The 13,694-nt window shown below is 36.8% G+C and overlaps 1 protein-coding gene across 5 annotated transcripts in view; it reads right to left on the bottom strand.

Annotated features, from left to right (window-relative positions):
• The window catches only part of DOCK7 (dedicator of cytokinesis 7), a 219,365-nt gene that overhangs the window by 42,754 nt on the left and 162,917 nt on the right, over positions 1-13,694 (bottom strand). For 3 of the 5 annotated variants that reach the window (XM_025427884.3, XM_025427892.3, XM_025427889.3), the window contains 3 exons: positions 6,919-7,101; positions 6,646-6,808; positions 1,936-2,032 (listed from right to left, as the gene is read on the bottom strand). In XM_025427884.3, coding sequence (XP_025283669.1) covers positions 1,936-2,032; positions 6,646-6,808; positions 6,919-7,101 — 443 coding nt within the window. The remainder of the gene's footprint in view (positions 1-1,935; positions 2,033-6,645; positions 6,809-6,918; positions 7,102-13,694) is intronic. The other 2 variants (XM_025427887.3, XM_025427891.3) reach the window with 1 other exon arrangement.

The raw sequence follows: 13,694 nt of genomic DNA, 5'->3' as shown, positions 1-13,694 counted from the left end.
ATTATCTAAATATTCAATATTTTTGTATCAAAGGTACAAAAAATTTTGCTACAACATTTTTTTTTTTTTTTTTTTAATTTATGATAGTCACACACAGAGAGAGAGAGAGAGAGAGAGAGAGGCAGAGACACAGGCAGAGGGAGAAGCAGGCTCCATGCACCGGGAGCCCGACGTGGGACTCGATCCCGAGTCTCCAGGATCGCGCCCTGGGCCAAAGGCAGGCACTAAACCGCTGCGCCACCCAGGGATCCCTGCTACAAAATTTTTGATACAGGGACAATTTAACTCTTCCCTGAAACTCTGGACTGAATCACTCATTAGAAATAAAGCAAGCTGATGCAATTAAGTGGTTTTTAAAGGGTAAAACTGATATTTGTTTACTGGCAATACATAGAAACTACATTGACATAGACAAACACATAAATCAAGGTAGAATTACAAGAACATATAAAATGCTAAGTTCTCAAAGTTTCTGGATGTTCCAGCCTCTGAATCTTTATTACCACCTCTTAATAGAACAGTTCATGAATTTGTATCTTCTAAATGAAATCTGAGAAAATACAACATAGAATCAAATTGGGAAATACATATATAAAGATCAAACCAGGAAAATTTTGTAAAGAAACATGACAATAACATGACGGCTTAAACAAAAAAGAATTTAAAAATAAATAGATAAACAAAAAAGAATTAAAAAAAAATCCACCAAAAAAAAAAAAAAAGACTTCCTTAAAACACAGAGAAATGCAGAGAAAGTACATTATACAAATGCAAAAGAAAGTGATATTCTGGGACACCTAGGTGGCTCAGTGGTTGAGTGTCTGCCTTTGGCTCCGTGTGATCCTGAGTTCCGGGGATGGAGTCCCACATCAGGCTCCCCACAGGGAGCCTGTTTCTCCCTCTGCTTATGTCTCTGTCTGTCTCTCATGAATAAATAAATGAAATCTTGGGGGAAAATAATGAAAGTGATATACTAACAGTATAGTATCCCACTGTTTTGTGCTTTCTAAAAAACAAAACACACCTGGAAAAATAATCACAGAAATAGACAAAGAGGAGAGAAAAGTGGACATATTTAAAGCTTAACAAGTGTTAAATGTTTATATTGTATTCAATACCTCCTATGGTCTGAAGATTTGGGTCCTGCAAAATTCCTAGGTTGAAAATCTAATGCCCAAGATAATGGTATTTGAGGGTGGGGCCTGTGGAGGGTGATGGATGAAGTCATCAGGGTAGAGCCTCTTGAATGTGATTAGTGCCTTTATGAAAGAGGCCCAGGGACTTTGCTTGTCCTTCCATCATACAAGCACACAGCAAGAAGTCTGTAACCCAGGGGCACAGGGCACCTGGGTGGCTCAGTTGGTTGAGCACCTGAATCTTGATTTTGGCTCAGATCATGATCTCAGGTGCTTTGTCTATATTATATTTTAAGCTCCAAGAGGGCAAAGATTAGATTTCTAATTGTTGGTGAACTGGAAATATTTAGATCAGCGGGATCTCCAAGATACTTTTAAAAAAATTGTTGCAGAATATATTTCTAAGGTGGATATTTAGAAATAATTGTTGGAAACAAATTTCTACATGAAAAATTCTTTCCCCAAAACTTTAAAAAACTTTTTATTTATTCATTCATGAGAGACACAGAGAGAGGCAAAAATATAGGCAGATGGAGAAACAGGCTCCCTATGCAAGAACCCAATGCAGGACTCAATCCCAGGACCTCGGGATCATGACCTGATCCAAGACAGACCCTGAGCCCACCCAGGTGCCCCTTCTCCAAATCTTTTTTAATTTAAAAATTAAAAATGAAATATAACTATTTTCTTGTCTAAGATTTGAATACCTATTATAAAATAACACTAAAATTAGAGATTTTCCTCCAGCATTTGAAATCTAACAAGCCCATCAGTAACATAAAATAGAAGATTATATTACTTGTCAAGCTTCTCAGTATTTTGACGCCAGTGAGTCATATCCTTTCTCCATCTCAGATTTTCTTGACTTCCAAAGGCACTTCCAGATGGGCTTCTCTCTGTCAAATAAATTTCAAAACCATTTTTAAAATTTTATTTGATTTGGACCACCTATACGAATATTTGCAAGTATATAAGAAATACTGCACAATGTTAACTTTACAAATCCCATTTTATCCTCAGTACAAGTGGAAAAAACAATAGTAACTGTTTATTAAAACTTTTTGTTTAATAGTTATAGAAGAAATAACATTTGTTACATGTAATATTAAAAAACAAACATCCTTTTATGTAAGCAAACTTTCTAACACTGATTTTCTCAAAACCTAAACCATAGTTTAATAGGCCCTATGTGATAAGACTTTACTTTGTGTGTGTTCTCTGCATAAACACTCTCCCTATATATGCTCCTGATTTAGAACCTCTGCAATGGTTGTTGTTCCTCTTATGTAATTGTTCTCCCACAAATTTTCACTGGTCAGTCATTCATTACCTCCACAGAAAGGTCTTCCTCAACATTCCAACACTTCTTTTTATTTTTTTTTAAAAGATTTTATTTATTTATTCACGAGACAGAGAGAGAAAGAGAGAGGCAGAGAACAGGCAGAAGAAGAAGCAGACTCCATGCAGGGAGCCTGATGTGGGACTCGATCCTGGGTCTCCAGGATCAGGCCCTGGGCTGAAGGCGGTGCTAAACTGCTGAGCCACCTGGGCTGCCCGCCACTTCTTTTTAAAAAAAGATTCTTATTATTTTATTTGAGTGAGAGAAAGAAAGGGAGAGGGAGAGGGAGAGGGAGATAGGGAGAGGGAGATAGGAGTAGGGAAGAGGGAGAGGGAGATAGGAGTAGGGAAGAGGGAGAGGGAGATAGGAGTAGGGAAGAGGGAGAGGGAGATAGGAGTAGGAAGAGGAAGAGGGAGAGGGAGATAGGAGTAGGGAAGAGGGAGAGGGAGATAGGAGTAGGGGAGAGGGAGAGGGAGATGAGATAGGAGTAGGAAAGAGGGAGAGGGAGAGGGAGAGGGAGATAAGATAGGAGTAGGAGAGAGGGAGACGGAGTGGGAGAGGGAGAGAGAGAGGGAGAGGGAGAGGGAGAGGGAGAGGGAGAGGGAGAGGGAGATAAGATAGGAGTAGGGAAGAGGGACAGAAAGAGAAGGAGAAGCAGGATCCCCACTGAACAGGGAGCCTGACTCGGGGCTCAATCCCAGGACCCCGAGATCATGACCTGCACTGAAGGCAGATGAGTAACTGAGCCACCCAGGGACCCCTCTCCAACACTTTCTATCCTCTTAATTGGCTATATTTCTTTCCCATAGCACTTATGATCACAAGAATATAAGCTACTTAAGAATGGAGATTATGCCTATTTTGTCCACCCCTTGATGTTCCGGGACTGACAATGTGTCTGGCAATACTGAAAGTTAACAAGTTTTTGTTGAATATATAAATAAAATAAGAAAGAATCCTAAAGCAAATACTTCCTTTGGTCCACAGAAAGCAGGACAAGATGGGAGCTTTCTCCCAAGGTTTCTGGGATGGAAAGCAGCCTGAATGTGGGGGGCTCCTGCAAAGGGTAGCAGCAACAGAAGTGGTTCATTCAAATCCAGTAGAAATGAAAAAGGCATTGAGAATTGTGGAGAGATATACACTTAAATGACAGAATCAGTCATGATTTCAGACTTTCAACTAGAAAATGACTGCTCCTTTTTGAAAAACCCGAGACTTTAAATTGGTTAGGAGGATGGAAAAAAAAAAAAAAAAGGTAAAAATTCAGAGTTCAAATAGAAATTTAAAAAGTAATGAGAAACAAATTTGCCACACCATAAAGGACACGTCTGGAATATTTCTTCTGCTTTCTCTCCCTTCCCTTATTTCTCGTTTTTCATTGTAAAATTTCTATCTTTAAAAAAATTTGCAAAAGAAAAGATATTCCTATATTTACACAGTTAACAAATCTGATATCTGAGATCTACTTACATTTTTTTAAAAGATTTTATTTATTCATGAGAGAGACACAGAGAGAGAGAGAGAGGCAGAGACACAGGCAGAGGGAGAAGCAGGCTTCATGCAAGGAGCCTGACATGGGACTTGATCCAGGGTCTCCAAGATCAAGCTCTGGGCTGGAGGTGGCGCTAAACCGCTGAGCCACCTGGGCTGCCCTCTATTTACATTTTTAACAATAATTTCTTTCCCCCAAGAAATTGTCTTTCACCTCTTAGTTAAGAATATAACTATACATATACTAGCTATACATATAACATATATATGCACATATATACACATGCATATATGTGTGTGCATATAAATATATAATATGTATATATACACATTATATGTCCAAATGTAAATAAGAATCACAAAGGCTTAATTTTTCTAAGAACTTCAATTTCTAAATTAAAAAAAGATATAACTGACATATAACATTATATTAGTTTCAGGCGCACAATATGATTCAATATATGTATACATTATGAAATGCTCACTACTATAAATCTAGTTAACATCCATTACCACATATTATAATTTTTTCTTATGATGAAAACTTAAGACATACTCTCTTAGTAACTTCCAAATATACCATGCAGTATGAAATGTAGTCACCATGCTGTACATTATATCCCTAGTATACCTATGTGTTTTATAACTGGAAGTCTGTACCTCTTGACCTCCTCCATCCACTCTGCCCACCCTCACCCCCATACTAGGGCACCTATCTGTTCTCTGTATCTATAAGTTTATTAACTTATTTATTTCAGATTCGACCTACAGAACTTCAATTCTTATATTCAAAGATAGCTGTCTTAAGGCCACAGGCTTAAAAACGTAACACACTGATAACAGTTCTACTCTCTTCAACACGAAATCTTAGAAGGAGTTGTGGTATAATATAAAGAATCACCCTGAAAGTCAAAAGAGCATGGTTCTGTCACTTAGTTTATAATCTTATGCAAGTTATTTACCTCTGGTGAGTTTTCTTTTCTTTTCTTTTTTTTTTTTTTTTGAGTTTTATTTTCTATTACTTAAAGGTGAGGATGATCATTTATTAGATTGTAGTGATAATTAAATGACCTAAATAAAAGTTAATTTTCATACTTTTTAAGAGGGTGCTTGTATGCAATAAAGGAGTTAAAAGAAAATCCATAAGTACAATGTGGACTGTATATAACCAAAAGTGAAGAAAAATGGTGCTCTTAATTACAAAGGCAAAGGTTTTGTATTATTATGAAATTCCAAACATACTGTACAGCGTATAAAAGATACTGAAGTTTACATAGATAAATGATTATTGTGTTTGTGGCCTATTGGAAAACATTAAAAAATTCATATAAATGTGCATCAAACATATATTGAACTATTAGCATGCATCATATACACAGATGATGAAGCCAGTGAGCTCTCAACAACACTAATTATCACTTTAGAATTTACAAAATGTTTACAGTTGCTACAAAGACAATAAAATCAGTTAGTTAAACTACCTTCTAAGTTCTCAAAACAATCACAAATGGATGAAGAAAAGGAAAGTGAGATTAGGGGCCTTGGCCAAGGTTCTACAGCTAATGGGTAGCAGTATATGGAATTAGAAACAATGCCTCAAATGCTATTAACCTGTTTCTCTCCCTGTATGTTTTTTTTTCTCCCTGTATTAAAGTCTGATGGACAATATTCCCTTAAATACAGGGTATATTAATTCATTGTGCCAAACAGGAAACTTTTAAGAGTAAAAAGTGATGCAGACACTAAGACTGAACTGTAATGTCAACTATGGACTTTGGGTGATAATGATGTGTCAGTAAAGGTTCAGTACCAATTAGAACAGGTGTACCACTCTGGCGGGGGATGATGATAATGGGGAAGGCAATGCATGTGTGCTAGGAAGTATACAAGAACTCTCTGTACTCTTAGCTCAATTTTGCTTTGAACCTACAACTGTTTTTAAAAAGTCTAAAAAGGCAGGGGTGATCCCTGGGTGGCTCAGCGGTTTAGCGTCTGCCTTCGGCCCAGGGTGTGATCCTGGAGTTCCAGGGTCGAGTCTCACATCAGGGTTCCTGTGTGGAGCCTACTTCTCCCTCTTCCTGTGTCTCTGCCTCTCTCTATGTCTGTCATGAATGAATAAATAAAATCTTTAAAAATAAATAAATAAATAAATAAATAAATAAATAAATAAATAAATAAATGGGGGAACACTTTTAATAATCACACAAGGGCAAAAGGAATAAACTGGACTATCTAGAACAAACCAGGAAATATGTTCACTCTACTTAGAATTCTAACTTGAATTCCTACAGAGAAGTGGTTACTCTAGTTAATTCAGTTTCATTTAAAACACTATTTAAGGGGTGCCTAGGTGACTCAATCGGTTAAGCATCCAACACTTGATTTCATCTCAGGTCACGATCTCAAGACTTGTGAAATCGAGCCCCATGTCTCTGGATCTCGATCCCCATGTCTCTGGATCTCCAGAATCACACCCCAGGCTGCAGGCAGCGTTAAACCGCTGCACCACTGGGGCTGCCCTAACTCCATGTGTGGAGCCTGCTTAAGATTCTCTCTATCCTCCCTCTGTTCTTTACCCTTTCTTCCTCTCTAAAACTTTTTAAAAAGTGTAGAATCCTGGAAGATTTGCAACAATGATCACTATAATATATAATTCAAGGAAACTGAAAAAATTCTCACCAGAAGGAGAAGGTATTGTGTACATACCAAGCTGTCCTCGGCTTCGGCGAACCATTTCTTGCCTAGCACCTATGCTCCCAAGAATAGCTTCTTCAAGCTTTGCTCTCATGTCTTTTGATTTCTTAAAGGTCAAACTATTCATTCTTTCAAACACTTTCTTTCCCTAAAATTTAAACATTAGAAAAGAAGAGGCATTGAGGAAATTTTCGTCTTCCTTTTCCACATGAGGTTTGCTTTCCCATTCTTCTTGGCAATGGCACAGCGATCACTTACTTTGTATTCAAAGCAAGATACACAGAGATAAAGCAAATCTAGTAGCCGGTTTAGCTGTAGGACTGAGAGATCTGTAAACCATTTCTGTAGAACCGTCTCATCTGCATTTTTAAGCACCCAAAGTAGACAGATCAAAAGGCTCCGACTTGATTCTGCTGAAAAGGTAGTATGTTGCCTGCCACTCTGAAAATAAAGAAGAGTAGAATGAGACAGACTGATCAATGGCCATTTCTTTTTGGAAGTTGTGTGGTGTTTTCTTCTAAATGCAATAAAACAAAAATTGCTTTAAAAAGCAAGTATTTCAAAAGAACCATCTGAAGGGCACCTCGGTGGTTCAGTCGATTAAGTGTCTGCCTTTGGCTCAGGGTTCTGGGATCAATTTGGTCTCCCTGTTCAGAGAGGAGTCTGCTCTCCCTCTGCTCCCCCCCTCACTTGTGCTCTCTCTTTCAGATACATAGAATCTTAAAAAAAAAAAAAAAAAAAAGAATCATCTGATTTAGACAATACTTGAATAACTTGAACCTTTTTTTTTTTTTTAAGATTTATTTATCTATTCATTCAGAGAGAGCGAAGAGAGAGGCAGAGACACAGGCAGAAGGAGAAGCAGGCTCCACGCAGGAAGCCCGACATGGGACTCGATCCTGGATCTCCAGAATCACACCCCAGGCTGCAGGCGGCGTTAAACCGCTGCACCACTGGGGCTGCCCTAACTTGAACCTTAAACTTAAGGTCCTGAAGTTTAATAATCTTCCTGGCACTGAAAGATTGTTTTAATTTATGGTAGCGCTTCCAGTAGACTATAAATAAACATTACTAGAAAACGTGAAGGCAAAAAGCTAAAAGATCCTACTGTTAAAACTAAGATATTTTCATCATGTCTGATATAATATGGTAAAGGAAAAAAGCACTCAGTAAAAGCAGTATAAGGATAAAAGTAGCAACAAAATGTTTCTCAGGTTTAGAGCACCACAGATTCCTCTCAAGGGCCATTGCTGGAGCAGATAAGGTAGAGGTGCTTCCAGTCTTCAGTCTGCATTAGTATGTGAAATAGTATGTGAAATACCAGTGAAAAACTAAGAATAAGAACTTGTATACAGGGATCCCTGGGTGGCGCAGCGATTTGGCGCCTGCCTTTGGCCTAGGGCGCGATCCTGGAGACCCAGGATCAATTCCCACGTCGGGCTCCCGGTGCATGGAGCCTGCTTCTCTCTGCCTGTGTCTCTGCCTCTCTTTCTCTCTCTGTGACTATCATAAAAAAAAAAAAAAAAAAGAACTTGTATACAAAACCACTTATTCCATACTTACTCTGTTCCAGTCATCATGCTAAGCTCTTTCCATATGTTATTTCATTCAGTCCTCCCACAATATTACCAAATAAGTTTTATTACATGTCAGTTTTACAGACAAGAATACAGGATGACAATAACAACGAGGAAGATGACAAAACATAATAAAATTTGAAATGTGTTAGACACTGTGCTAATCATTTTTTATTTAATGCTCACAATGATTTTATGTGATGGTATTAACTACTGTTATCTCCAGTTTACAGGTAAGGAAATGAAAAGCTAGAGATTTTAGTCCAGGCTAACCAGACACTAAATCTTAGACTCGTCACCATTATACTACATTCTGATATCTGGTGAAGTAAATCTACTAAATAGTAAGAAGAAAACAGCGGAAGGGATGTTGGGAGGAAAAGACAAAGGGAAGTTTAGCATACTTAACTGTTGGGGTCATGATCTCAATGACTACCCTAATCTCCCTGCTGTCAGGGATGATGATAATGAGAGCAGCCAATTCTTCCATGATGCTTACACTGTGTTCTTCACTGTATTGAATGCTTCATGCATATGAACTTATTTATCCCTTGCACCCATCCAAAGACATAAATATTATTATTTAACCTATCCTACACACAAGAAAACCAAGACAGCAATTATATAGGTATTTTGCAGTAAATAACAGGATTGAGATTCAAATGCAAAAGTGTTGGCTCTAGAAAGAGATCAAGCACTTTTGTAGGTTACACTGCCTCTCATGGATACGCTGTGAATTCATCTACATAAATTCACTTAACCATATTACACAATAACCAAATTAAGAACTCAATGGATTATTTTTTTTAAAGATTTTATTTATTTATTCATGAGAGACACAATGAGAGAGGCAGAGACACAGGCAGAGGGAGAAGCAGGCTCCATGCAGGGAGCCCGACTTGGGACTCGATCCCGGGACTCCAGGATCACGCCCTGGGCTGAAGGCCGGTGCTCAACTGCTGAGCCACCCAGGCATCCCTCAATGGATTAGTTTAATGTAATATTAGGTACAGTTATGGAGAGAACCAGTAAACTGGAAGACAGATCACAAAAAACAACCTAGCATGAAGCACAGGTTAACAAAGAGGAGAGACACAGAGGATGGGATAAAGAGGACTAATGTATGTTGAGTTGGAATACAAAAAGAGGAGAGAGAATGGAGAAAAGGACATATTTGGGCAGATAATAGTTGAGAATTTCACAGAACTGAAGAAAGGTGCTGACCCACTAATTTAAGAAGTCCAAAAAATGCCAAGCAGAATAAGTATAGAGAAATTCAAAACTAGATGGAACAGAGTGAAACCACAGAAGGCCAATTTTAAGGAGAATAATCATAAAGAAGGGGGGGTGAGTAGCAATGGAAATGGAAGACAGGAGAGACAATGCCCTTAACATGCTGAAACCAGAAATTCAGAAGATATTTCAGAAAAAAACAAAACCAAAAACCTTAAGAATGAAGGTCAGACATTTTCCAAGGAAACAGAGTTCATCCCCACAGCACAGAAAATTCTAAAGGGATATATTTTAGAAAGAAGAAAAAAATATTTTTAAAGATTTTATTTATTTATTCATGAAAGACACAGAGAGAGAGAAAGAGACAGAGACATAGGCAGAGGAAGGAGAAGCAGGCAAGGAGTCCAATGTGGGAATCGATCCTGAGACTCTGGGATCAGGACCTAAGCCAAAGACACTCAACCACGGAGCCACCCAGGCATCCCAAGAAAAACAGTTCTTATGAAATGTCACAAATTTGGAAGAAGAGCAAATAAAGTAGTGAACAACATAGACAAACCTAAATAATAATTAAATTTATATAGCCATAAAAGCAATAGCAATTTTTCTGAGGTTTAATGATATGTAAAATTAAAAATGCATAAATATGGGCAGCCCAGGTGGCTCAGCAGTTAGTGCCACCTTCAGCCCAGGGTGTGATCCTGGAGACTCGGGATCGAGTCCCACATCAGGCTCCCTGCATGGAGCCTGCTTCTCTCTCTGCCTCTCTCTCTTTCTCTGTGTGTCTCTCGTGAATAAATAAAATCTTTTATTTTATTTTTATTTTTTATTTTTAAAATATTTTATTTTTTATTTATTCATGAGAGACACAGAGCGAGTGAGAGGGAGGCAGAGACACAGGCAGAGGGAGAAGCAGGTCCCATGCAGGGAGCCCGATGTGGGATCAATCCCAGGTCTCCAGGATCACACACCGGGCTGCAGGCGGTGCTAAACAGCTGCGCCACCGGGGCTGCCCTAAATAAATAAAGTCTTTTAAAAAATAATAATAAAAAAATGCATGAATATAGCATTTAAGTAGGGAGAAAGGTAAATAGGCAACCTGTTCTGAGAGCCTTCGATTAACCAATGTGAAATAAGGGTCATGATTAAATTAGAGTGGAATTTAAATAAGCATACTGTGATTTGTAGTACAATTACAAAAAGAATAGAAAGAGGATGTATAGCTTACTTCCAAACTAGTAGAAAGGAAAAAGAATGAGGAAAAAATGAAAAGAAAAAACAATAAAAGAAGACAATAAAGGAGACAAGAATCAGAGAAAGGTTGGAACAATATGAAGTAAAATTAAAATGTTTAGTATATTGAATTTACATTAAATGTAGTTATACTAAATTAAATGAATTTTTAAAACTCTAGTGAGACAAAAGTAGACAAATATTAAAAATTTAAGACAAAATTTAACTATATGCTGTTTATAAAAGACATCTAAAACTTAAGTTTCAAATATTTAAAACATAAGAAATGTTTGATAAAAAAAGGATGGAAAAAGTAATGTCAGAAGAAATCTAGCATAACTATACTAATATACAAAGTAGATTTGAAGGAAGAAAAAGTATTACAGTTCATATTGATAAAAGGTGCAATCCATCAAAACATATTTTAAAATTAGATATTTCAAAGGCCTCAAAGGAAACAAAATCTGACAAAATGACAAGTTATTAAAAAAACCATGATTGTGGTGGGTATTAGAATAAGCAAACAGAATTCAGTAAAGAAAAAAAAAAGGTTTAAACAATAAGATCAACAAATTTTAAATAATAGGTGTAATGGGCAAATATAGAACGAAGAATATGCATTTTCAAATACACGAGCTATTTGCAAAAACTGACTATACAGAAGACCATAAAACCAATTGCCACAAATATAACAAACTGAATCACACAAAGTTCTCTGATTATGAAATCAGGCCAAAATCAGAAGCATAGAATTATGAGAAATTTTCCCCTAGCTATACACAAACACACACACACACACACACACACACACACACACAAACATATATATTGGGGATGAGGAGAAGAGGGAGAACAAATCTTATGCAGGATTCACACTCTGCCAACATGGAGCCTGATATGGGGCTTGATCTCATAACCCTCAGATCATGACCTGAGCCAAAATCAAAAGTCGGATGCTTATCTGACTGAGTCACCCAGGCACCCCACCCTATGACTAGAATTTTTAAAAATTTTTATTTAAATTCAATTTAGTAAACATATACTGTATTACGAGTTTCAAAAACAGTTTAGTGAATGATCAGTTGCATACAACACCCAGTGCTCATTATATCCAAGTGTTCTCCTCAATGACCATCACCCAGCTACCCCATGCCCCCACCTACCTCTCCTCCAGCAACCCTCATTTGTTTCCTATAGTTAAGTTCCTAAGTTTCTCTTGTGGTTTACCTGCTTCTGTTTTCATCTTATTTTTCACTCTCTTCCCCTATGTTTTATCTGTTTTGTTTCTTAAATTCCACAGGAGTGAAATCATAGGGTATTTGTCTTTCTCGGACTTATTTTGTTTAGCATAACATTCTCTAGTTCCATATACATCATTGCAACTAGCAAGATTTCATTCTTTCTGATGGCTCAGTAATATTCCATTGTGTATGTGTGTGTGCGTGTGTGTATCCCTTCTTTATCTATTCATTTGTTGATGGACATCTGGGCTCTTTCCATAGTTTGGCCAATGTGGACAATGTCCAATTGTGGATATTGCTGCTATAAACATTAGGGTGCATGTGTCCCTTCAATCACTATGTTTGTATCTGGATAAATACCTAGTAGTGCAATTGCTAGGTTATAGTGTAGCTCTATTTTTAACTTTTTGAGAAATCCCAATACTATTTTCCAGAATGGCTGCAACCAGCTTGCATTCCCATCAACAGTGTATGAGGGTTCTCCTTTCTCCTCTGCATCCTCGCCAACATCAGTTGTTTCCTGACTTAATTTTAGCCATTCTGACTACTGTGAGGTGGTATCTCATTGTGGTTTTGATTTGTATTTCTCTGATGTCAGGTGATGTTGAGCATTTTTTCGTGTCTGTTGGCCATTTGTAGGTCTTCTTTGGAGAAATGTCTGTTCAGGTATGACTAGATATTTTAAAACAAAATGTACAGCCTAAAAGTCTAAAAAAAATCATAATGCACTTTGGATATATTTTTGAACTGAATAATAAAATGCTACACACAAACTGTGACATGTAACTAAAACAATAGTTAAAGGAAAATGTACAGGCTTGTAATATGTACCAAAGAAGAAACAATAAAAATTAGAGAGTTAAGTATCCATTTTAAGAAGGTAAGAACAATATAAACCCAAAGAAAAGAGAAGACAGTAAATAATGAAGATAAACATTCAAAAGTGAGGATCAACATGCTTCCAAGTTGGTCTTTTTTTTTTTTTCAACTTGGTCTTTTACAAAGACTAAAGATATACACAAACTTCTGTTGAGACTCATGCAAGACAAAGGGTACAACAAGCCAGTCACAGAAATGAAACCATTTATATCTACTACAGATGGTATAGACTTTAAAAAGATCATAGAAAATATCTAAACTTTTATGCCAATAAATTTTTATAAATTTCTACTAGAGTAAAATTTACAAAAACTAGTGTAAAAGGATACAGAAAACTTGAACAGTCTTATGGTTATTAAAGAAATTAAGTCCATAATTTTTAAACTTTCAAAAAAGAAAATTGCAAGTACAGATGGCTTCACCCACAGGTTCTCCAAATATTCTAGGAAGAAATAACTCCAATTTTAAAAAAAGTCCTTGCAGAGAACAGAACAAAAGGGTAAAGTCCCTCTTAAATTTAAATTTGCTAATTTAACCCTGATTCCAAAACCTGTAAAGAACATTATGAGAAAAACATTACAAGTAATTTTACCTATAAGCATAAATACAAAATACATAAATCTTAAATTATAGCACACAAAATCCATTAAACACAATTGTGAAAAAAGACAGTTTAATTTGGCAACTGAAGGTAGGTTTAACACTGGAATATCAATTGAAATGGTTCACAGTAAAAGATTTAAAAGCAAATTAACACAAGCATCTCATTGAATGCAAAGAAGGCATGATAAAATTCACTTATTCATAGTTAAAAAAACAAAACTCTTAGTGAACCAGAAACAGAAAGAGGAGTTCCATAATACGAGAACAG

Source organism: Canis lupus, chromosome 5 (genome assembly GCF_003254725.2).
Source record: "Canis lupus dingo isolate Sandy chromosome 5, ASM325472v2, whole genome shotgun sequence".
In the NCBI taxonomy this organism is placed as follows: domain Eukaryota; kingdom Metazoa; phylum Chordata; class Mammalia; order Carnivora; family Canidae; genus Canis; species Canis lupus.
Note: the sequence above shows the minus strand (reverse complement) of the source record. Positions and strands in the feature narration are given on the sequence as shown.